Below are 26895 nucleotides of genomic sequence, written 5' to 3' on the forward strand. Positions count from 1 at the left end.
AAACTATAACTAGAAGTACGTACCAAGCTTAACTATAACCAGTACTTTATATCCTGCTGAGATTTCCTTTGAGTCCTAACTGGTTTTAATTTAGCTACCTGCCACTCAAGAGTTTGTCCCCACTGTCTGAGTTATTCTGGGTCAAAGAAGCCATCAGCTATCAGAGAAATAAAATCCTTCATGAGAGCCAAGTGATATTATTTTTAAAATGCTTTTGCAATTCTTACATATACAGTGTCTTTTTTTCTTTTTTTTTTTTATTTGTTCCTTCCCCCACCCCTTTTCTTTCTTCTCTCCTTACCTGTATTAGACCTGGCACAATCTCTGGTAAAAGCTGAGTAAGGGTTTCTTTAGATACTCTTTCTATGACTTTTGTCTGCATTTTGATTGCAGCCAGATTAATGGGGTAATCTGCAGTTTGGATAATTGGACAGAGAACTTTGATGCACTGATCTGGGCTAATGGAAGTCGCCAGCATGGAGGCAGCTTCTTCAGCAGATCTCACCACCTATTAAAAAGAGTAAGTAAAAGACATGGAAGAATGATTTACAGGAGGCTGTTACTATGGTCTGTTACCTGGCAGTAACGGTCTTGAACATAAAAATTTCCTACCAAGAAAGAGCTCTAAAATATTGTAGAAATATGTGAATGAAAAGCCCTTTGAAAATCTGTTTACAAGATTCCAATCGCTGTACATACCGTCCCAAAACAAAGACTCTTCCCAAAATTTTGTGGCTAATTATGACCTCAGCAACAGGCATATCAGTTTTTCAAACCTGCTTGTTGAATTAGATCTGGAGTTTCTCTGTTCTGCAAAACCCTCCAACTACATATTGAAGTATCACCACCTTTGTGAATCTGTAATTTCTTGTGTTGTTTGTTAGTGCTTGTTAGGTTAGTGATAACTGACAAAATACACTTTCACATTCATCTCAAAAACATTTTAAACACATGCCTAGATTGCTACTTCTAGAAGTCAGCCTAGCAGTTTTTCACTAGCCTCTAAGTTCGAAAGGCACTATGTCAAGACAGTACTTTAAGCCTGAAGAATATGCAGAAGCAGCAGAACAAGAGTAATTATGTAGGAAGTCAATAGCTACAGAGGCTTAGGACACAACAGAGAAAATCCACATGTGACCATAGCAGCACAGCTGTGGTGTCTGCCATCTAATAAGACAAACCGCTGTACAAAATCAGTGGCTTGTACTTCAACGGTGTACAAAAACCTCCATAACTGCTTCTCTCCATCCTTGTCCCCTTTACACTCACTCACATACACGAAACCAAGGGAAAGAAATAACACTGTAACAGAGAAGGAAACACAGGGACAAGACACTGTAATAAATACAGTATATGAAACACATAAAGAGGGTGCAGGGAAAAGAGAAGTAAGTATCAGATAAGTGACAAAAGTTCCTCCCATGAGGAACTGCAGTCAAACTTCAAAACCTGGAACTCCACAGTAAGTTCCATATAGAGTAAGTGCCCTTGCTGGGGAGGGCAGGGAGAAGGATGTACTCATTTAATAATAAACCTGGGCTCCTTCCATAGCATCAATGACGCTGATGTGAACTATTTAACATTGGGGTGGTTACTGTATTTGTGTTTCTTATATATACATGCATTATCCTTTATTGCGTACGTACGTACTACAAATACTTCTGAGTAAGATTATAGTTACCCTTCTACTTCTGAATGCCCTCACTGTTCTCAGCAACAGCCACCTCCTCCCTTGGAGATGTTCCTGTGTGTTTTCCCCTAACAACATTCAAAGCCATGCTCTCGGATGGTGCAGAGGTAGCTAAAAATAGAAAGGGTTGACAATTCCCTGCCATGCTCAGTCCCATCTGTCAACCATGAACCCTAACGAAATCCAAAAGCTTGTTGAGGAGCTCCAGGACACCTATATTTGGCTTAAGATAGGATACAAGGAAAAAACTCCATTCACCTATTCCTTGAAGAGCTATAGTAACATATCATATGTTACTGTGTCCTCCTGGATGGCACATAAGGCAATTGTTGTTAGGGCTGATTAAACATTTCAGAGCTCACAGAACTGCAGTTGTTTTGGTTTTGGTGGTGGGTTTTTTGTTTTTTTCATACCAGTGTTAACTAATAACAGCTACATGCTTGACTATTAAATAGATTACTTCCTCAGTAAGATCTGACTAGTTTCTCCAACATTTTTTGGACATGTAACAATTTGTCATAATCTCAAACAAATGGAATAACTGATTACTAACCTCCTTATGAGGATCCTTATGTGCTTCTAACGTCTTCATGATTGTGAGCTCTGCATAATTCTTAAACCTTGCTGGCTGGTTTCTTAGAATTTCTCTTAGAACTTTCAGTGCCAAAGCTCTAATTGCATGCTGAAGATATAATATTAAAATAAATGAGTTACATATCTTTAAACAGACATATGTTTTAACATTTGTTCAGCAGCTGGAAGTCTTTGATAAAAGAAAAATATCATATTATGCACTACACATATATACAATATAAACCTAGTGTTAACAAATAAAGCTAGAAAAAAAAATCTCCAGTTTCTCACTCCTCTTGATTTCTTTTTGCAGATAACTCAATTAAGTTAGCAACATGTTTATGATATACCACCTGAATTATCTGTGCTACCCAGAAGTTGCAAATAATTTTACTCTTCACAAGTGCTGACAAAATCTTCAGCATCACATCATGCACACACTTCTTTGAAAAATTTTTTACTATTTTTTAAGTTCATAAATATTAGTGTCTTTTTGATCCTCAGTGATTTCAAAACCATGACCCTTGTAGAGCAGAATTAACAGAACTCAGTCTCTTCACAGTGAGCATTATGGTATTTTAGAAATGTATTTTTAAATGCTTTACCAGACATGATCATATTTTGATATTATAGATTCTACCAGGGGCTATTAACAGATAAACTTTGGATTCCAGTGAAAAACATTTCAATTAATCTAATGTGTGGGAATCAACAAATAACACTTGAGAACGCAAGTATTACTGTTGATTCCTTTTCACTGTTAGGACACTCAGACTTCATGAAATTTCTACATTTCCAGAGCTTTTTTGTTTTTCAAGACTAACTGGAATTTGTGCCTTTCCTACAACCCATACAAATTTCAAAGATACTCCAAGTAAACCATGTGCTTTATTAACATTCTTAACTAATCTGATGTTACCTCTTTATCTCCAAGTGTTTCAAGCAGCAAAAGTAGTATTGTTTTGAAGTGCTCATCCCAAACACCAAAAGACTCTTCCTGAGTTAACTTCATGAGCTCATACAGGGCAGCCTTTCTTTCCTCAACTCTCTCGTTATGGTTTGATAACTCTTTCAGTAACTCTGCAACCAGATCAGAATGGTCCATGGGAGGCTCTGTCAAAAAGGAATACAGACACACAGTTCTCAGATCATTGCAAGTAAGTATTAGTGCCTGTTGTACAGCTGGAAGGTATTTTCTAGGATAGCTAGCTGGCTTTCTAACATGCTTGGTTTTCCCCAACTTTGTCTGCGAAAATTGCAATCTGGCTACTACTTTTTCAGGGCAGCCAACACTGCTGAACAAGCTTACGACCACCAAAAAAACGCTAGAACGATACTGCAAAAAAAACCCATAAGCTAGTTTATTGCAAGAGTTTTTATGCTTGCAAACCCCAAAGCAGTAAGAACTCTGTATTCTTTTAAATCTGATGTATACACAAAATGCCACCTTTCCCATACAACTCTTCCATCCAAGATGATAAATTTGATTTTCCTCCATTAGTATTACAGAACCGCTTAGACTTTTGTAAGCCATGGTTCCACAGCAATAGCTAGGCTTTTAACACAAACGGGAAAAAAACCCGCACAAGAATGCTGCTTGGTACAAAATAGCTGAAATAGAAGCAAATCAAGGCTGTTAGTCCCACAGAGACTCCCAACAGCAGTCATTATGAGATGGCTCTGGATTTTAGTTTTGATTAGAGAGGATTTCATGATGATGGAAAAATGCATTAGTAACATGACCCATGTTTGTAAAAACTGGGCTGCAAATGGAGAAATCTGAAAACAGTCAAGAAACTTAGAAGTGGTCTTAATGAAAACTAAATTATCAAGTTGTTTCCTTGATTCCATCATCAAGGCCCATTTAGCCTTTTAAGAAATAAAAGCACATGGCTTCCATCTTTGCACTGAGATTTTTGGATAAATTAACAGAAAGACAGATATATTTTTTTCTTCTGGAAAAAGTAGAAAATATTGGCATAAAATGCAATTGTTCCTGCATTGCATCTTTCCTAAAATTATTCTGTTTATTAACATACAAAATACATTCTCCATAATGAATTTATTAGGTCATATACTGAGAAACCATAGCCCTTGAACATCTTAACATTACTGTATTCAATACCGTAACTTATAAACAGTGTACAAAACACCTGTACACAGAAACAAGTAAAAGCTGAATACCACATATCAAGTACTTAAAATCACACATCACTTACCTGAAAAATCACACTATTTTTGAACCCAACATTCTTATTTGCATTGTTTTGCATGAATAATCAGGAGCACAAGCACCTGAAAGCAGCAACTTTCTTCTGCAAGCACTTCTATTGCTTCTATATTAATGCTTTTCAGACTGTCTAAATGGATCATTAATGTTTGACTAAAGGACAGACTAAAATTGCATTAGGCAAGTTATTAATCAATACAGATGAGCAGAATGAACAGTCACTTTTACAGAAGCAAGATCATGACCAAACTGTGAGGATTACAGCTATAGTACATCCTGTTTTGGGGAATGCACATTGACACCTAAGTAGTAAAACTACCCATGCATCTGTTTTAATGAAGTTAGTTTCACTATGGAAGTATCAGAATGAAAGAAGCGGCAACTTGAACATATGGAAGGAAGGGGTAAAGAGAGGAGAAGGTAGCAGCCATGTCCGTGCAGGAATAAGGGGAAGAAAGAAGCTCCATTAGTGGAGGATATAGCTGGAATTCCTGAAAAACATGAAGATAACCAAAAGGGATGTGCCTTCACAGCCTGTATTTTCCACTCCTCTGTATGACTTAGCACCCACTGTTTCATTTCCAAACATTCTCCAGATAATGAATAAGTACGAAAGAAGTCATATTCAATGTGTACTCTCAAAATGTCTTTTTCAGAAAGATAACAAACCACAAATGAGGACAAGCAAATGCAACTCCTTCATTTGAATTAATTAAGAATATGCATTAGAGAGATAAAATACTTGATGAAGAACAGCTCTTCTCAAACCAATCGAATAACATACTTTTAACAGGATAAACAGTGTAGGGGTTAAAAGGGAATGTGTAGGTACATCACGAATTTAGTAAAGATTTCCCTGCTGTCACCCACAGCATCTTAATACAGAAGCTATGCAAACACGGCGGCCAAAAAACTCAACCAAGTGGTGCAGACCTTGATGAATCACTTACAGGGTGACTGGATCCTAAATGGCTTTCTAATTAATCTAGGAGGGTATGAGTGATGTCCCTGCTCAGGACTGTGTAGAGCCTGATTTCTGTTTGATGCTTTTGTTAACGCTATCAAATGAATATGGAGACCACGTAAAATCTGCAGATGACATCAATTTAAGAGCACTGGCAAGCATTCTGGAGAACAGGATAAAAACTGAAAGTTATGATAAATCAGAGGAATGAAAGAAAAAAAGATTGTAAGACATAAAAGCAAAAATCTTAAGCCCCATATACAAAGCAGCTGGTAAACAGGAAGATGTCTGGAAAACAAACCATGGAAATAAGCAAGCTTCCCTGGAGAGGAACACTGTTTTTCAACCAGAGACTGTGCTGCTTTTAAGGAGTCTGGAAATGACTCAGAAAGCCAGGTCTCCCTATGCTTCGGATAAAGACCACCTCTCTTGGGGGGGGGCGGGGGGAAGAGTGCTAGTGGTTGGAAAATTTAGGCTGTTACTCTGAAAATCTGTTCACTGTAAAAAAACAGGCCACGTGGGGTGCAATGTGCCATCTCCTCCTCTGTGAATTTTCAACTGTTACACAAACCATCTGCAGAACACATGCTCATGCCTCAGTGCTGTTGACAGGACTGTAACAGCAGCTAAGGTTTCCCCATCCAGCCCTGTATTTCTGCATCCTTCTCCCAGTAACATGAGAGGATAGCTGGGAGTCCAGTAAAAATAAGGCTTTGTCATGAAGAGGTAGCAATTCTGTGGAGTTTCTGAAAATTAAAATCTTACATCCAACGAGTGCTTCAGGTTTATGGGTATAGCATGCAACTCCTAATTGAGGAACTGTGGGAACAAATTATTTTGCCAACTGTAGCTTTTTTCATGCAGACTTTTTTGAAGTTATCTTAAATGAAATTATAGAAGTAACACACAAATGACAGAATGCACATGGTATAACTAAATACTAATGGTCAACACAGGAATGAATGCAAGTACTTTGTTAAGATCCATTAAAGAGCAGAACTAAATAATGCATTACCAGCCACGAAAACCTAATACTGGATGGGGATGCTTCACTTCAGCCAGTCATGAGGTTTTTTACAAACCCAGAACATGCTGGCAACAGCACAGACTGCATTTGATTTACTGCAATATCCAGAAATCTGCTGTCGGAAGGTATGAAGTAACTCACACCATGTAATAGAGAATCTTCATCATAAACTGGCTCTGTATGGGGATGCAAAGGTATTTAGTCACTCACATTTACATGACATGATTTGTAAAAACTTGCTCTCCCCTCAGTCTTTTCCAGATGACAGTAATTGCCCATATGCCATTTCACTAAACACTGACTTGGATTTGGTTTTAATGTAAACTTAAAAGCCAATTTGTAGAATATAGCTGAATAGAACACCATGTCAGGAAATAGCTTTGTTCTTCAACAGTTTCTATAACATATCTTTGCTGGATGACAGAAACAAAACAGTCAGAGGAGGGAAAATTCCTATGTCCCTCACTAAGAAATTAGTTTACTTAAAACCTGATTTAAATCTATAACTGAATATGAATTACCAACAACAATGAATACCAGATTATGAAAACTACCCAATATTCAAAATAATGATAGCAGTGATACTGTGGAACCTTCCCAAGATTTAGATACAAGAAATTACCCGAAGATCTACTGAGAAATATTTAAGAGAAGCTCTAAAAGCCTACAAAACAACATCCCAAGTTCCCAGATTTACATGGGCTAAATGAACCACATTCCTAGTAAAAGCTGGTGTTATTTTTTTAAAAAAAGACTGTTTAGTCAATAGAAAAGGCCAATGTCATGTTTCAAATACAAATATATTACTAACAAAATTTTTAATCTTTCACCTAATTCCCAAACTGATCTGATCCAGTTTTACTTTATTGCTGTAAATCTCTCCACCCCTTTACATTTCAATCATAAAGCAATCTGGTAAGTAAATTTACATTGACAGTACCGCTACAGCATATGCTACCAGAAGTACACAATGTAGTTCAGTATTTGTCTCATTTCTACCCTTAATCTCTACAAATACCAGGTAATCCAACAGTGTCACTCAAAAGGCTTACTAACAAAAATACACTAATTTGAAATACAGTATTCATAAAAACCTCTCAAAGAAGTGGCACTGGTGATACATATATTGCTAATAATAAATTTGGAAATGGAACTAAAAGATGGAAAAATCTCACCATTTTTCTTCTAGCACAGACCACAATCTGAAGCTTACCATCAGGAAATTGCTCTGCATCATCATCAAACATGGCTTCTTTCAAAGCAGATTTATTAAATGGACTGATACCATCAGAATAATTGTATGGGTTATAATCTCGTGAACGTGGTGAAGAGTGGGGAGGCATTGTGTTGAGTAATGATGTTTTGTTATCAAGAGCTGTTCGGCCTGTATCACTCACACCACTTCCTGCTCGTAGGTCTACTATTCCAGAAGCACTGCAAATCTGCAGAACAAGCATCATACAAGAATATGAAATACACACTTACACATTTCAATTAACTACATTAGTAATTCATTTATGTAGCAAAAACTTACAAATTCCAACAATTTCAAACTAGCCTTCAAATAAGAAGTCTTAAAACAGTTCCCTAAACTTTGCTTTCCTTCAAAAAACAAAAGTAGTAAGGTGTACATAGTCCAAAAAATATTCATGAACTAGAAACAGCTGTCAGTATTTTATCTCAGGATTCTGATGCTAAGTAATGAAAAAGATGTTTAAGAATGTACATATTTGGCAAGTTCAACAGATCTGAAAGCTGGAGTTTCATAGAAACAGAAGTTTAAAAGACTACATGTAGCACTGAAAAACCCAGAACATGGGTTGTATGGAATAAAATAAAATCTTTAGAAAAACATGTATTAAGGTGCAGACTTCTTAAAAACTGAACTCCAACTGTTTTGCAAGGTAATGAAATTTTTAAATTGCTAACATTTTAAACAAACAGCTAGTGCTATTTAGAATTAGCATTTACATTTCCTAAATGTGGTTCAAGAATAGGAACATATTTTTGTAAAGCTCTGCAGTAATTTAGGAGAAACGTCCCATTTCAGGAGTCCTAACAGACAAACCTACTGAAAAAGATGCTTTATCATCTGTAACAAATCAGTCACTGGCTTGGTTTGCTGATACCAAGATGCACCGAGTTTAAATACTCACTGAATCACCATCATCTTTTTTTGAATCTCGTTTTAAAGGCTCATTCATATCCTCCTGGGTACGAAAACTGAAATTCTGAATGGCTTCAGTGACTCCACGAAGAGAGCTGTATATATCTTCCGAATTCATATTTTCAGTGTCATAGTCAAATGCACTGTGGGCCACAGAGGACACAGGAATTCAGATGGATTTATTTTGTAACCCCTTATTTTTAAATAACATTAGCATGGAACTACCAAGACTTAATAAAACTATTATTTTTCTTGAAATACATGAAGGAGGAAAGCTGGCTCTCCATGTAACAAAACTGTATTACGGTACATCTTCTAAGTGTTCTGCACTGACAGAGAAAGCAATGGCAGTAGCTAGGTAAGAGAAGGGCTACATTATGTAGCAACAGTTGCCTGAAGAAACAAACTTCTGTTCTGTTTTATGAACGTGAAACAACTAGGATTTTTACACCATCCTTTCATTCTGAAAGAAGTTCCAAAGTAAGGAGGACTGATAAAAGTCAACGGTTTTCAGAGTAAGTCGATTGCTAAAAGCAAAGTCCATTTTGCTGGCAACATTGGTACCACAGAATTAAAGATCAGAACATTTATGAACTACTACTTTTTTTGTCTCCCCAATATTGTCTGGTTTGATGACTTAGTGTGCTGGTTTTGGCTGGGGCAGAGTTAATTTTCTTCACAGTAGCTAGTATGAGGCTATGTTTTGGATTTGTGCTAGAAACAGTGTTGATAACACAGGGATGTTTTTGTTATTGCTGAGAAGTGCTTACACAGCACCAAGGCTGGTTCTGCTCCTCGCATCGCCCCACCAGCCAGTGGGCTGGGGGTGCACAAGAAGCTGGGAGGGGGCACAGCCAGGACAGCTGGCCCCAACTGACCAAAGGGGTATTCCATACCATATGAGGTCATGCTCAGCATAGAAAGCTGAGAAAGAATGAAGGGGCAGATGCTGGGAGCGTTTTCCCAAGTAACTGTTACACATGATGGAGCCCTGTTTTCCTGGAGATGGCTGAACACCTGCCTGCTGATGGAAGCAGTGAATGAATTCCTTGTTCGGCTTTGCTTGTGTGTTGCAGCTTTTGCTTTACCTATTAAAACTGTCTTTATCTCAACCCATGAGTTTTCTCACTTTTACTTGTCTGATTCTCTCCCCTATCCCGCTGTGGGGGGGAGCGAGCGAGTGGCTGCATGGTGCTTAGTTACTGGATGGGGTCAAACCACCAACACCCAGCTGATCTATTCTAACATATGCTAAAGATTAACACTTCCATTCCTTCTCTTGCTAATCCATTTGCCCTCTAAGGTGCACAGCCCTTCCCCACCTGGGGCCAGCCCTGGTACTTGTCAGACCCTTCAGGGAGGCTGAGCGGTTCACTGTATAGTCATTCTGTAGAAGGAGGGAGATTGCTTTTCAGGATCTGCCACCTTGTGCAAAATTCACTCTGTGCTTTTACTGTTGGGATTACAATTTGGGGTAACATGTAATGAAGCCTTAGGATGCATAAATGTAGCAACACCAGCAGACATTACCTTGGTGACAAAGTATTCTGTGATGTATTGGTTGGGGAAGTGAGAGGACTTGACCAACTTGCTGGGGAGCGTGGAGTCGGTCTTGCTAAAGGACTTCCCATTGATCCCTGGAGGAAAAAAGGTGAGAAGATACTGCAGTAGGACTTCAGCTTCCCTTCTAACTTATTATTGTATTTATTTTCTAGTGCCCAGAAACATTTTAAGAGCTTCTATTTAATTTCTTGGACTGGCTAATCAATTACTAGTAACTTCAATCAAGTATACCTTTGAAATTAGTACAGTAAAAGATAAACTACTCTTTAAAAAAGCACATTCAAACTTATTAAGTCACCTGGAAGCAATATAGACTTAGAAAGTATCATTGTCTGGAGGAAAAAGAAAAGGCATTCCATAAGGTGTGATACCTGCTACTAAGACAGACTTCTACATAAGATTTGGGTTGTCTCCGTTCCTCTACCAACCTTCTGGCTCTCACAAATAAGTCTACTGAAATGGACTTATGTTTGAAACACCAGAACTTCAAAAAGAATAATAAGAGAGGTGTAAATACCTGACCACTGTTGCCTGTATTCCGGAGATGATTATGGAGAAGCTTTGTGGCTCCATCCTGAAATGTTTTTGGTAAAGCACCCAACAGCATTGTAAACTCTGGAGTGTTGAGTTCAAAAAGGGAAATCAGCACTGACTGTGCAGCCTAGAACAAGAAAATACAGATTTAAGACATTGGACTTTCTAAAGTAATTTTATCACCAAGAGATGCTATAATGAGTGGTAATCATAAAACATGACTTAAGTCTTGATCAGGCTTGAATAAAGATCTTAATAAATGTGAACAAAATCAATTCGTATTTGCTGGAAAGCTGGAAGTTCAGACGGTGATAAATCCAGGCACACAACAACAAGCTTACACTTTACACAATCCTTTTAACAAGCAGTCTTTCAGAATTGTGCTCCTCAACCTCTGCAAACCCACATCCCTACTTACTACAAAAAGTACTGAAGGAATTTGCAAAAGAGCTTTTAAAGGGTTTGGCAAGTTGAACAAATTTAAAGACAGGAATGGAACACATCAGGCAGAAACAAGCCTGATCCTGAGTTCTGCAAGTGGTAATTACAGATGATGGATAATCAAAAACCCTAGCTCAAAAAAAGAGTATTTATCGCTTTAGAAATTGAACAAAAAAACAAACCAACCCCAAAAAGATAACCTCATTTGGAATGATACAGTCTTGATTCTGACTTGTGATCAGAGCACTTCATATTCTTTATAATTTATCCTACAGCCAAACTAGTTAGTTAACATTCCTCCATCCCACTCTGCTTCCTTCGTGTTTTTAAAGATAGGCAAAGGTCATTAGAAATAATTTAGCTGACTACATATTCTAAAGATGAAAACTGTTAAGTATTGGATTTTGCAGTTTACTGGATGTCACCTCCCACATCCTCAATTTTAATAGCTCATCTTTAACATCATCCTCATCCCACAGCGTGCTTTACTAATATATATATTTTTCCTTTTTCATGAAGCAAAAAAAAAAAAATAAAAAAAAAATCAGAGCTCTTTACTGGCAAAGCAACACAGTAAGTTACACAATGGTTGGGTTCCCTCTAGTAAAGGAATGTTGACTGCATGACTTAGTAATGTTTGTACAGTTTGATGAATATTCACTGGACAGTCTAACAAACCTGTCAACATAACAACTAAACACACACATGCAATGACGGGCTGCAGATTCAACTCTCCAGAGTTGTTTAATAGTACAAAACTCTGTTTCTACGATTAACCAACTGTGTCTAGTTTATATAGCTCACCATCAAGGTCTGCCATGCACTGGAGAGAACCAGTGCCCCATGCTAGACAGAATGACAAGCAGCTTGCTTAAGCAGCAGTATACTTCAAGCAAGTAGTTTAGAATTCTTTTAGACATTTATTTCCCTCCTTTTGCTTCCAGAGCAATGAACTGTAGCATTTTTTAATTAAAAGTGGAAAGCCAAGGTATGAGCACACATACCAGCACACATCTCAGTGTTAAGTTTAATGAAAAAAATACTAGCATGTTAGATTGCCACAAATTATCTCTGCACACTCGTGACCGGCTGTTTTCTTTAACTTTTATTCCTTTCTCCCCCAACAGCTTTTCCTTCAAGTGAACACCCTGAATGCCCTCTGCAATCTCCCTTTAATGTTTCTCTTTTCCTTGTTACTTCTTATGGTCACTCTTTTCAACAGAAATTTGCACAAAGCAAACCCAAAACAAATCCAGCAACTGAGCAAAGGCTTGGGAATTACCACTTCCCTTTTTCTGTCCTGTTACCCAAGTCTCCACTCCATAACACTGTGTCTATTGAAGCTGCCAATGAAACAACACAATAGACAGTTCAAGGTCGTATCAGGAAAGAAACTGTTAACATCAAGTCTGCCCAAAATGAAGCTCAACCTAAAGAATCAAAATTGATATTGACTCACAAAAGGTTTTCAACTATGCAATTATCTATTTTCTCCCTCTCTTCCTGGCCAAAAAAAAGGAGCATTTTACAGTATTTGCAGGTTTTTCTTTTCCTCAGCATAAGCTCTCTCTTGAGATTTAAGTCCAGTCATACAGATAACATCTTTAAAAGTCTGCAATAAGTATCAGAAATATTTTGTTTTGTTCTTAGAAGAACTCTAAGAACATTATAAATCTTCCCAGAAGAATTCCAATCTTAAGAAGAAATCTCAGTTCTCTAACATAGAATTTTACCTTCCAGAAAGAAGTCCCATATCACTGAACTGCACTAAGAGCGCCCAACTTCAGACTAATAAAAAGGATTTTTCATAATACTTAGTACTGGAAATGTTTTTATTAAAATAACCCCACCAACAAACCATAAATTACATAGAAATCATACTAAATGCTATAAACTTATTAAATAAATAAAATGGAAAAGGCTCTGATAGCAGGCAGTGAAGCCTGTTAAGGGAATGAAAAATTTTATACCATCAGAATAACTCTTGACTGCTTATTGGTGAAATGTTATTTTCCAGAGTTATTAAAGGCTTTTGGCAGTCAGTTGCCTCTAACAGCTGTGTTATGGAAAGAAAAAATAAAATGAGAAAAGTTCATATAATTAAGGTGTTCTAGATTATTAAACTCACTGGCAATTCTTTCCATGATTCAGTTACTTATTGACATAAAAATGCTTATTAGAGATATGAACCATCAGATAAGTCAGCTTGCCACGTGTCTGAACACTAAAACTGTACTGATTTACAAGATAGTGCTGCTTCAATTCTCCTCCTGTTTTATGGTCTTATGTATGTCACTAGAACACGGTACTAGGCAAGAGAAGTTCACAGAATATAATAATCTATTACTGCCTTCTTGTATTCATGAACTTATGCAAGAGCCAAAAGACAGAAACATTACCTCTAATATTAACTCTCCTATGTTTTTTATCGCATATTACAAACTTTCCAGATATCAAGACACTGTGGAAGTTATTTTTATTTTTGTTCTTTTCACATTACATACTTTGTGAGACAGCTCCCACTATTTTCTCTCAATTCTCTCCCACAAAACATCCCTCGCATACTTCGTGAGACAGCTCCCACTATTTTCTCTCAATTCTCTCCACAAAACATCCCTCAAAGCAAGGAGGTTTTGGTAATGTTTCCAGAAATGAAGCTACCAAAACGCAAACTTAATTGAAAATAGCAAAGGAAATCTAAACAAATGAATTGTTGCAACTTCTCAAACCGTAGAAATAAACAGAGAAAAAGAAACAGAAGCGTTAGTTCTCTGTGTCAAAGATACTTGCATTTATGAGCCATAAAGTAAGTATGTTTGTTTAGCATTCAAAAAGTGTTAGCATGCTGATAATGGCAGCTAGGACAGAATGACCAGTAACAATTTGAACAGCAAAACTCTATTCCATCAAACTGCAAGCCAAATTCAAAGGTTTTTGCTTTCTGTTATTGTAAGGACTACTTTAAGAGACCCTTCCAAAGACTGCATTAGTACATTTTTCATGGTTACTCTGTATCCCTGGTGTGTCTACATAGCTCAAAATACTAATTTTCACTTCACAGCAGTTATGTGGAAAAGGGAGTTTGCACTGGAACTGCAACATTATAAGAACAAACCTTTGATGCTAACTTACTAAAGCACAAATCTTCCTTTGTTGAAGGGGTCAACAGTTATTTACCTATCTTTTATTAAACACAAAGTATTCAAGAAAATCCTGAGATTGAACCAAGTTTGCTACCAAACTCACCACTCCTGTTACAAATGTGCTATCAGTATCATGCAGCGTGGTCTCTGAAGTAATATTAACTGTATAGAAAACGCCCACTGACGAGATTCTAATACCAGATGGTGCTTGGAACAAAGTTATTCCTTCTATTATGAAGGATAATCTCAACATATTAACATACATGAAAATACAACCCTAACAGAGAGTTTCAAGATACGTTAATTTTAAATTTTTGCTTAAATATTCTTAAACTTACAATTTTTGCCAAACTTTACTTTCTCACTTCTGATACTTTATACAGAAAAATTAGGTGTGTTTGCTAAGAAGGATACAGAATTATCTTTCCTGTATGAAAGAATATGTTCATTTATAAAGAAAAATAGTATTTTTTTTGTTTAGACAAGAAATATTAGCTTCTTTAGTTTGCCAAGACCCTTGGAATAATCTAAGTACACATTAACAAACATACCTTCCTAACATCTGAGCTTTTAGGTTCTGTGGTCCAGGTGATGATTCGAGAAACTGCTAACCTAGTTTCACTTGAATTTACAAAATCTCCTGGATCCATCTGTTGTGCAAGAGTCTCTATGTATTTAAGGATTGCAACTTTGACCTGCAAAGAGAAATAAGAGTCAGGCGGACAATAAAAATGATGTGCTACAAGAACAAGTGTGCTTATAAAGTGTTCATTCTCCAAAATATTTTTCCCCCCAATAAAACTAAATATCTTTTCAGCATTGATACAAAACTCTACGCAACAAAACAATTTATGAATGGATACAACATTTCAAGGAGGGAGTTATTCCACAGAAATTCAAATAGTAAAAGAAATCTTAGATTTCACTGGTAGTGACTAAAAGACACACAAATCACTGCATACGCAGAAGCTTATAATTAATTAACAGAAAACCAAAATGCTCAGATGATTTAAGAATAATTAGGATTTAAAAGAATTACTCAGAATTAAGAACTTTGAGTACTAAAATAAAAATTAACATCATCTGATGAACCACTATCAGTTCCCACTAATTCCTACTATGTAGTTAACACTCAGCATTCTTTTATGAAACTTCAGAGTTGAACAGTCACTATCTCTGGGGATAAGCCACGTGAATCTTCCCATTAAACATTAAAAACGTATGGAATAGAATTTCCACAAAAGACTTCAGAAGGGGTCACATGCACGCTTTTCCTTTGAAGATATTAAGAAGATAAGAGACACGGATTTACCAGGAGAATGGAAAAGCTGCTTTACTCCCTCATTTACCTGAGCATCATTCTCCTACTCCACTCCCTCCCTCTGCTTATGCAGAATTTGTTTTAATCATCCCAGACTGCAGCCCCTCTCTAGTTTCTCCAAAATTGCACCACTGCAGAGCCTTGGGCAAAGGGCTATATGGCTGTATCTCCCCTACATATTTCTCTCCTCAGCTCCTGCTACTCCAGAGATTTGTCATGCAACCCATCAACAGAGGTAGTGAACATTTATTCAGGCCACCTATTTGTCTTAGCTGCTTTTATTTCTGCTAGTAATTACAGTGAATCAGAAATACCTACCAGGAGGGAGACACCTATGTCCATCAAAACCAGAAAGAAAGAGGAGTTCTGGGTGTATTTTTAATTGTTCATGGCTTGTTGTAAAACTGTTCTGAGCAGAGCTATTTAGAAATTCCCCTTGGTCATGAAAACTTGCAAGCTATTAAAAACTCAAGATACACTGACACACATATTAGTGACAGCTGATACATGTAGATTAATAATGAGTATTTCATTTTCACAGCAGCTGTTAAAGCTCGACTTCTCCAAAGTTATACAACAACCAACAGATGGAGGCTTTCATCTTATGCATATCAGTATCAACAAATGCAGTAAAACCCACACTATTTGCTAGATTCTTTCCAACAAAAAAAAAAAACCACCAACATTTCCGCAGCAAAAAGACTTAGGCTATGTGGTTTTCTAAATATGAAGTAATTGTTAAAATTTCTAGATTACCAAGTGAAACCACTACAACAGCATTATGTTCACTGTTCACAATTTATGTATATATATCACACCTTACAAAAAATTACGTTTAAGAATTGTAACACTTAGAACATCCAAAGGAGTTTCTCCCAACGAAAAAAATTAAAAAATTCTGGAGTACTGTATCTGACAGCAGTATTATTTAGTGTTTAAACTACTCCCACGGAGTAAATCACAGACTTCTGGAAAGATGGAAGCTCTCAGGAGGCATCAGAGCAGTGAACAGAAGATGATGAACGGAGAGAGTTTGCACTAATACAGCTTTTCACAGTGAGGCAGATACCCAAAGTTTTACAGCTATTTTGAAAGACAGTATTTTTCACTAATTGCTTTTGAGAAAAGAAATTCTGGAAGGGGTACCTTTCTATGCTCAAATACCATGAGACAGTATTTTTATGGATAAAAACCCCCACCCTGAAGTAAAGTCCATGACAGCAGCAAATCTACTTATGATGTATTTCTGTTACTATTTCCAGTAACTATATACAGAGTTGAGGTTTAGAAATAAAATGTCTAACGCAACCCTCTTCAACAGACCACTTAGTCAAAAATTGTTTATCCCCTGTCTTGAAGAGATTGTGATGAAAGCAGCTCCAGGAACTCTTACAATGAGTATTTACTGTTAATTTGAAACCACTGTCTATGAAGTTGTTTAATACTGCCTGGACTTTGTACTCTTCTAGGCTGAATTTTTTGCACATTTGCTGGACTATAAACACTAAGACATTTTTCCTGTAAAGCATATAACACAAGCAGACATTTTGTTTAATAACAGCACTGCTGTAATAAGTGAGTCAAATAATAGATCAAACCTCAACAAGCACTATAACTCACAAAAAAAATAAAGACAAAAGAAACTGAAGTGCTTCATAAACAGCTTTCACAGATACTGAAACAATGAATTTTGGCACAAGAATATGTGCAACTACTTCCAGAGATTCAGGAAAATACTGTGAGGATGCTACACAGTCAGTGCCAGAAAGTAAATTGTTTTCCTGTCCTGTGAAAAATTCACAATTTACTGAGTTTTGTTTGCTGTATCAGATCAAGACAAAAGAAACATTTCACATAACAAGAAAAAAAGGAGAGAGGAATGCAGAGAAGCTACTTTAGTTAAAGCAGAAAAAAGTCCATCTCTGGGATGGACTCATTTCCTGGGATGCAAGACACTAACTTAGGCTGAATACAAGCAATCATGTGAAGTGACTTTCAGATTGCCACATCCCAGGTGTATGTCCCTATGTTACCGGATACTTAAGAGTGACTGCCTATGCCATTATTTCACCAAACTATTAAAACATACACTGAAGATTAATTTTGAAGGGCACTCTAATCTCTGTGAATTTGTGTCATGGGTTGGTTGTTGTTTTTCTTAATCCAGAAATTTTAATAAGGACTTAGAAAAAAAAAAATCTTCTGATCCACTGCGGCAAAAACCTTTGTCAACAAATCACTATCTTCAGAGGAAAAAAAAAGAGTTCAGAAAGTTGTCATGAACTTTGATCACAATGTTTAAGTCCACTTCTCACTGAGCGTGAGCTGTTTGATATTCAACCCAAGCAAAATGAAAGTGATGATTTGAAGTCTATTTCAGGAAAACACCCATCCTTTGGTAAGCACATGCTCTGCACCTGCAAAAATAAGCTTAATTGATTATATCCTATCTAGAAACTTTGACTCCTATGCCCCATCCATACATTTGACCAAAATAGATATAAGCCTCTGGCACCACTAAACTCTGTTCTTCAGCGGTTCACCACACCTACGTGTAAAATTATACCAAAAGAAAGCAAGACAGAAGACTTCCAGAAATGGAGTAGTGGCCTAGGATTATTAATTAATCTGTTACACATCTTGGTGCACTGAAGATGGGATTTCGAAAAAATATTCATGAATGTGGGTATTAAATAGCTACTTCTGCAACTTATGTTCAACAACTTCACTGTCTGGATCCTGCAGTCGCAGTTACCCCAAAAAGGTGGAAGTAGGGGGTAGGTAAGACTTTCTTTGGAAAGCTTACCTTCTCCTCAATGGTTACATACTTTACTGTCCCAAAGATGCATTTTAAATATTCTTGATTTTATTTCAAACTAACAGGTGTACTTCTATGGAGGCAGACATCTTTACTTCAGAAATTTCTCTCAAATACTGGAAATTATTTTCAGAATATCTTCCCAAGTGTATCAAATTTCTTAATTCCTTCTAGGTCACACAGTTAATGTTCTTGAACTTGGCCCCTGACTCAGCCTAGCAGGAGTCCATGTCTCGCTCCCAATCAACACTCTCAACTTTGAAACATGACTGATATGCATTTACCAGCTACACTACTGTATAAAAAAAAAAAAAAAAACCACACAACCAAAAAAACAAAACCACATCTCAACCATCAAATTCAGTTCCCTGGGAAGGAAAACCAAGTAAAACAAAACCAAGCCCAATTTGTTCCAAGGATTTATTTAAACAACAAACTGATTTTACTACCTCATTTGCTGTCTTCAATAAATGACAGCAGTCCCTTTTTAACACAGCTTACGAAGCAACAGTGGTCAACGTATCAACTGTCCTCAAAAGCTTAAAAATATAAGTTTTACTGTATTGTAGACAAAAAAGGCATATTCATGTGACTTTAGGTTCAACATAACTTGGGAAAAGTCATATTCTTGTGCAGTATCAAACGACGTAAAAATATTTCGTGCAGGATAGAGCAGAAAATGCCAGTTATCATATGCTTGTTATTTCCCCATTCACATCACTTGTAAATCTTCTTAGGATTTGATGCATTTATCCCAAAATCAACTCTCTTTGGAACTGTAAATGTACTACAGAATACATTTTTACTTTTCAGTTATACTGGGAAGCCTATGGACCATAGATTCTTATGTAAAAATGTGTGTAATTATAAAGCTACACACTGACTTCCGAAAAGCATAGCACAAAAGCAGTTGATTTTTAATATAGTAACTTAAGTTTATATTAATATAAAAATAATTGAAATTAATTCAAGACCTATCAGGCTGAACACAGGGGAAAAAAAAGAACTAGAAAACCAGGTTTGGGAAATCACAAACATAAAATTAGAAAAGACTTGATAGAGTGAGTTTGCATAACCAGCTTGATGTTAGGCGGCCACGTCTTTGTTGCTCATTTTTACTGTACTGTGGTTTTATTAGATCTCTCTTGCAGCAAACATTTTCATACTAGTGTAATGTTCAAAATTGAACATCTGCATGCTTAAAAGTTTCTCGCAAAGGTTAGTAGCAGCATACAAATGCATTCAAATAAAAATTATTGGAAACACTGTAAGAGTTTGACATAGGGTTAAGAATAAAGGCAATAATTCAGACAAAAACCTTTGAGCTCCAAAAAGAGCGAAGCTGGTCCTGTAGTGCTGGCTTGACTGTCTGAAAGTTTACAAAAACAAAATCCACTAATTGAAAATCTTTTTTTTTTTTGAAACAGAACAAAAATAACAATCCAAATTCAAATATTAAGACAAGCAAATGTCTATCAATGAAGATTTTTGTTTGCAATGTAAGCCTGAAAAGTCTTACCTTCAAGCTAGGTGTTTGGGTCTGGTCAACAGTAAATCTCATTAAAATACTGAACTGGAGGTCATTTGGGAAAGATTCCCTGTAAGACAAACAAATCACATCGTGTTACGTGAAATTTTCTTCTAATACCTGTTGAGAGGCACTAAATAAACCCTCCCTCTTTTTCAGTAAAGAAAAGCTTTAGAAATTTTTTCTTTTAAAAGTACTACCAGTTTTGTTGATAGCGTATCTGACTTTCAGAAACATTTACCAGAATGTAAAGGACAAAATTCAAGAAATTCCTGCTTTGAAGCAATTATACCTAGAATAAATGATATAAGTAACAAGGAAAATTATTATAAAGATATAGCAGAATTCCAATTCTAAATTTATGCAACCCTAAAGGTCTAAACCACAACTCTCCTGCAGACTTCTCTGAACAATCCTATTGTCTCTGGGTTGCCTCTGCTCTCCCCCATTGCACACTACAGGTATGACCCTCAAGGACTCTGATGGAGCAGCAAAGTGAAGTGTGGCAGACCATATTCCCTCTCTCCCTACAACATACACCATACCCCTCCCCAGATTTCACAGCAGATGTGCCACATGAATGGGTCCCACACAGACCTAGACTGTTCACACTGTCCCATACTTCAGACAATGGAGGATGAGAAGTACGTCCCCGAGCTCCTCCAACTCTACTTAAAAATCCAGCTTCCATTTGGAAATACAACTGGCCAGGGATGGGCAGCTCTGATGGCCCCCAAAGTCACGTAACATCATTTTGGAATAAAGCTATTAGTGAAGTCTGGGGAGAGCGGAGGGAAGACAGAAAACAAATCCATTACTGCCATAACTCCTTAAAAGCCTGCTGACACTAAGAGAAGAATATTGCAACAATATTTTTTTATCAAAATACTTAAGCAGGAAGGTTTACTGAAGTTTCACTATCTGTTATTGGCTCTGCATTTTTCTAAGAATCACACAGCACAATAAAAAAACCCCAAAACTTTAAAATAACATGAGGTTTGTTTTTTTAAAATAATTTTTTTAAGAACTCATTACCTTGTGACATCAAGTGCCTTCTGAACTTTTGCTTGTACAGACCCAAGCAAATCAGCACCCATTTTTTTCAACAGCTGTGTCAGCAGTACAAACAGCCAGTCCTGCAGATCTTCTTTATGGACCTGGATGAAGTCCACCAGTGTCTCCAAAAACATACTGAACACCTAAAAGGCAGAAGAAGATGGAAAGAGGGTAGGATGGGGCAAAAGAGGAAATGACACTGACATATGCTGAACTTACAAACAAATAAGAAAGCAGTAAGGGAATCAGAGGCAGAGAAAGGCAGTGTTTTGCAGCCAAGCAGGAAAAAAAATAAAGGAGGAAAAAAGAAAACTCTCTTGCTTTCTCATTGGATTTTGATACAAGAGTACATTGGAAATGTTAGCCGACTTCTGTAGAAGTTTGACAATAAGGTATTCCATGCAGTTTCATCAAGAAAAGAAATGCTTACTGTGATGGCTGGCGCAACCTCAATTTTTTTCACTACAAAATTTTTTCACCCTTTCAAGCTTTATCATTAAGTTCATTTGCCACATTCCTCAAAGACTACAAAACCACTTTCTCTCTGAAACCAGAAAAGCTGCTTCAATTCTTTAGCAAAATATTCATTGTAAATATCTGCATTACTAAATACTGCAAAATCGTGAAAGCTGGCCAAGTCCTTTACACAAAATATTTGTGGAACAGAACAAGATTCTCCTGCTATTGCAGGCAAACACAAAATTATTCAGAGAAGGGAAAAAAAAACCCCACAACACATTTCAGATTGGCAGGTGTTTAAAACACAGAAGTACTTTCATCTTTTCAAAAACGTATTATCCATTGTGTTCTTTTCAACAAGTAACATTGAATACAGTAAACACAAATAATGTTTAAAAGACTGCATTCAGTAAAGAAAAAAGCATATTATTGTATTTATGGTAACCTCAACACTCAGACCAGGAAAAAGGGCTTTTTGGACGCGAGGTGTGAACCAGGGCATGAGAAATAGGTTAACTTCATTTAATTAGCCTTTTTAGTATCTCACTGGTTTTATCTTTTTTTCAAGACTTCCAGTGAAATCAGGATGTATATGCTCCATACAGTGTGGACCACGAGTTTCCTGTTTCTCCAACAAGAAAAATGGGTGTTTGGCCTGAAAATGCTACCTTCACATCTGATACACACTCCAGCTTCAGCAGATAGCTAGGTACAGGAGCAGAAGTATTGCTATGATGCCAAGAAGGCTGGAGGGATATTGCCTCTTCAGTATTTATGAGATGGGTACGATGTTGGAAATAACTGCCGCACAGGAGGAGCTAGAACCCCACATCCTCCTGCAGCTGACCTGGCTTGTTGTCAAGCCAAGTTCTGCTGCTGTCTTTGAGAGCAGATGATCCCAAACGGCGATCGTACCTCTCACAGCTGCAGAAAGCAGCTCACAGAAGTGGGGCCTTTTCCATAGCACTGATCAAGTGTGGAAGAGTTGGTGCATGCTGCAGCATGCCTTCATTGCCGAGGAAATTAGATCTCTTTTCATGTTGATAATCAAGCCAGGGTAAGCAATTTTATACCATGAAGTGAAAAAAATCCACACAGGTATCTTTAAAAAAAGTACCTTGAAATTCACATTAGAAATAAAAAAAATTCAGGTTCTTTTTGACAAGAAAGATTGGACCAGATGATCCCTAAGGTCCCTTCCAACCTGGTATTTTATGATTCTATGATTCTTTCAGGATCTAATAAAGACCAGGGAAAACGTTTTAACAGACATCTTAAATACTGAAAAGCTGTGTTAGAAACAAACCAATCCAAATCCTACTCAACATAAAAGTCCATCAGGATGAGCTACTTCAACTTCCCTTTTGGGGCAAACTAAATCAAAAATTGTTAAAAATAAAAGGCATCTAACTCCTCTTCTATCTGTCTAGATTTGTGTTCAAGTCTGAGGTTTACAAATTACCCTCCCAGCAGTAGGAAGAAATTTCTATGCTCAGGATTAGAAATCTCTATTTGGCTAAAGTGAAACAAAACACCACTTTGTGGATGCACAACTAGTGAGCATAATTATAAGACCCAGGAAAAACCAAACAAAAACCTACTTTCTGTATTGCAATAAGACAGTTTCTGAATTTCACGGCCCTAAAATAGGGGGAAAATATATTTGACATAGGCAGACAACAAAAAAAATCTGATGCTATAAAGATTACACTAGGGATCTTAAAACTGTATTTAAGACCCTTCAAATTTAATTACACAGCTCAGCAGAATTTAAAAACTGTACCTGTTTCTTCAAGTTTGCAGACACTGACGCACATGCTTTTTTCATTAAAATGTACAAGGTGAACACACTGGTTTACAACCTTTTATTTGATGAAGCAATGTGGACTTATGACACTTCAAACACGTAAAGTGGTTTAAATAGAAATCATTATGAAGTGAATTATGAATCACTATGGCAAAAGTACTCTAAAGATGTTGTGCCAATGTTTTAGCTATTTAAAATACACATAACTGAGGACTAAATTGTTTTCAAGCTTTGTTTGAATTTAGGTTTACTACATGAACGTCTAGACAAAACTCCAATGAAAAATTGAGTAATTTTTTTGCATTTAAAAAAAATACAAATCATACCATTTTGTCTTAGGCCAAAGAATGAAGAATTTAAGAAGGCTGTAAGAGTATTTAAGGTAAAGGATGAATTTGGAATGGAAAATGAATTCAACCACCTATATGTTGAACAATGTATGTGGGTACTGCAATTTTTGCAGTTTCCATTTTTATGATGAAAATTAAAATTCTGAAATTGAGCATCTAACATTGAAGTTTTAATAATTTGGCGGTGGAAAAAACAAACAGGTATGGAAATAGTTATAAGTGATCTACCTTTAAAGTGAATTATTTCAGATGTGCCAACCACCACAATATAAAGCAGGAATGCATAACCAAACAATGTCAGTTAATTAGTAGATAAAGCACATCTCGAAACTTTACCACACAGTTTACATAATTGTAAGAGCATTTTATGATTGCAAAAGGCTTGACACTGCATGAACTCTTTGGGGAAGAAAAATAGAGAGAAAAAGGGTTAATTGCACATTCATGCAAGTAAGGTTAGGCTTCCAACAAATATTGAACCAACTTACTCTCTAAAGAGAGTTCCAACACAGGGGACAGCATGCAAAACGAAACAAAAACCAAACCAAAACAAAAAAAAAAAAACAACAAAAAAGGGAAAAAGATAAAAACACACAAATTAGTGGCCATCAATACAAAGTTCCTGTATGGAATATAAAACAAAATAAAACAAAAAAGGTAATTCAAAACTTTTATGATAGATTTAGTAATTTTATTGGGATACCGAATGTATTTTACAAGTAAGCACTTGGCATTTCCTTCAAATCATTCTCCCATTTTCTCCTCCAAACGGTATTACTCTTTTTCTAAGCAATGTCCTATATCCAGCTATCATGTTAAAGTAAACCTTTAAAACAAAAAAAAGTGATGACAGAGTAATTCCTACAGACACTTGGAAAGAGTCTAAGATGAGATTTATGTAGCCACACGTGCATGATAAGTAATTCACAGCTCATGAACTCTTTAATATTTAAAGGATCCTCCTGATAATATATTGATAACGTAACAGTTTTGCAACACCAAAAAGCAGGCAAGGTTTCAGTGACTGGAACAGGTGTACCACATATGCTATATAACACAGACCAAATTTTTGAAATCACAACATTATTTTATGTCAGAATGCCCAGTAAACAAAACAATTAACTAGAATAATGCAGTGTAACATTTCTAAAGGCTTAATGAAAAGATAAAATGCTCTTCTGACACATACAAATTAATTTTGGAACACTTTCATTATCTTTCCCTGGCTCCCTTCACTACAAAAACATCTCCCAGGTAGTTCTGATACACATGCATAGCTGCAATATTAACACAGCAACAAGCAAAATTAAACCAAGCTGCTAGTCACAATTTTGTCATTACTTAATATAAAACTCGGTAATTATTCAACACTTAGTTTTATTTCTTCTCCTCTGTTCTTTTTATGGAATGTTTCCTTCTGTTTCTCTTTAACTGCTTGGCTTTAGTCTTTCCTTCTATATTGCTGCAGTATGTGAGCAACTTTAATATCAAGTTGCTGTGTGCAATGCCAGTTTCTTCCAAAATACACTGCGTCATAGATAGCAGCTAAGTCACTTTTTCCAGCAGGAAAAATGAGAATAGATAAACACCAAGTTAAGCTGTCAAGACTTCCCATCACTCTGGAATTAATTTTCCATTGCAGCAATAAAGAAGACTTAAAAATATATAAAGTATACTGCATAATCAAAGCCAATTTTCAGAATTCTGCTGGGCAAAGCTGATACTTCTGAAATAACTACTTTGCTCTCAATTTTTCTGGGTTATCTTTTTATCAATTCTGAAATATGGATGCAAAGTGGGATGTGTTATACCCAACATAAAAGGTTAAGGTTTCTTCCAAGCAAGACTATAATGCAAAGAAAAGATTAAGTTACACATTTTTTACATGACACCACTGTAACTTTATTCAGCTCCTTACCTACCTGCAGTCCTTTTGCTACGGGAAATTACTGCATATATAAAGCTGTACTAGTAACCCTCTTCCCACAAAAATTCTAAAAATACTATCAAGTGTAGTAACTTGGAAAGATTTTAATGGTCTTAGAAAACAGAAGGGCTGTTCTCCTTGCTGTATCGTCCATACTGGGTCTTTACCTAGGTAAATGTTAATAAAACATCACATTTTCTTTTATACTGAAGCATAGTCTCTACCTTACCCACTGACTACTAACTATGATGTAAAAATTATTCAACAGTCTTAACTGCCAGTCCTATCTATGAAATCCAAGGATGATGATCATAAGCTATGATAATACAAAATACCACAGGAAAAAAAAGTACACGTTTGGTACAGTTCATCAGATTCACCACGTATGATTTAGACCACTTTCTTTATGATTTAAACTACTGCACCAAAGCCTTTCATTTTTAATTGAGAGAAAACCATTACTGATGTTGAAGTAGCCTCTGTAAACATGACTTCTTAAAAACTCTTACAAATTCTGAGCACAAACTTTTAAACGAGTTCAATGTCATTGAGATGAAACTAACCTTTATTTCAATTATCCTGCAAAAATGTGAAAAATTATCTTGTTCAAGATTGACAAACTGAATTGTATAAGCAGTTAACAGTATCAGATTTCAGTCCTAATTTGAAAAATTTTACATGTGCAAATATCACTGACATTTTACCGCAGTTGGCTTTCCATTAGTATCCATTTTCAAACATTTACTGGAAATAAGAAAAATCTAAACATACCTTACTGTGAGGATCAGCAAACATTCTTGTGAAGATTTCACACAACCTTTTCAACTCAACACGACTGTCAAAGTGACAACAATACATTAGTCAGCTCCCCTGCTAGTACTACCATAACACTAAATGCATAGCAATCAGTGAAATCAGATGTAGTACTGAATCAAATAATCTAGTAAAGGAAGTAAAGCATTATGTTTGAGACATGGATATGTAGCATAATAGATTCAGTCTAAAATGAGACTTTTAACCTAGAAATGCCTCTTTAAACTAATTCATATATTATACCATTCCCAACTATTTTAAAAGAGCAAAGAAAAAGGTATTCTTAGTAGCTACCTATAGCTACTTCTGTCTTCTGAATACCCAACAAAAATAACAGTAAAAAATAAGACAAATAATAAAGGCCTTCCATCAACACTAGATGCAAGCACTTTTAAATTGCAAGAATTCTCTTGCTTTTACATTCCATTTCTTAAACTGAGCTTTTTAAACAGATTCTATACACTAGTGCCCACAAGTGACAACA

At 36.3% G+C, this 26895-nt stretch overlaps 1 protein-coding gene across 30 annotated transcripts in view; it reads right to left on the bottom strand.

Moving 5' to 3' along the window:
- CLASP2 (cytoplasmic linker associated protein 2) overlaps positions 1-26895 on the bottom strand; it is a 146738-nt gene that overhangs the window by 4035 nt on the left and 115808 nt on the right. For 21 of the 30 annotated variants that reach the window (XM_056338800.1, XM_056338797.1, XM_056338806.1 and 18 more), the window contains 12 exons: positions 26370-26433; positions 21035-21198; positions 19991-20069; positions 19790-19840; positions 14884-15027; positions 10732-10875; positions 10182-10288; positions 8641-8794; positions 7698-7926; positions 3183-3376; positions 2244-2372; positions 302-508 (listed from right to left, as the gene is read on the bottom strand). In XM_056338800.1, the coding sequence (XP_056194775.1) occupies positions 302-508; positions 2244-2372; positions 3183-3376; positions 7698-7926; positions 8641-8794; positions 10182-10288; positions 10732-10875; positions 14884-15027; positions 19790-19840; positions 19991-20069; positions 21035-21198; positions 26370-26433 (1666 nt within the window). The remainder of the gene's footprint in view (positions 1-301; positions 509-2243; positions 2373-3182; positions 3377-7697; positions 7927-8640; positions 8795-10181; positions 10289-10731; positions 10876-14883; positions 15028-19789; positions 19841-19990; positions 20070-21034; positions 21199-26369; positions 26434-26895) is intronic. The other 9 variants (XM_056338801.1, XM_056338810.1, XM_056338827.1 and 6 more) reach the window with 1 other exon arrangement.

The sequence above is a fragment of the Falco biarmicus genome, chromosome 4 (assembly GCF_023638135.1).
Source record: "Falco biarmicus isolate bFalBia1 chromosome 4, bFalBia1.pri, whole genome shotgun sequence".
Taxonomy (NCBI): domain Eukaryota; kingdom Metazoa; phylum Chordata; class Aves; order Falconiformes; family Falconidae; genus Falco; species Falco biarmicus.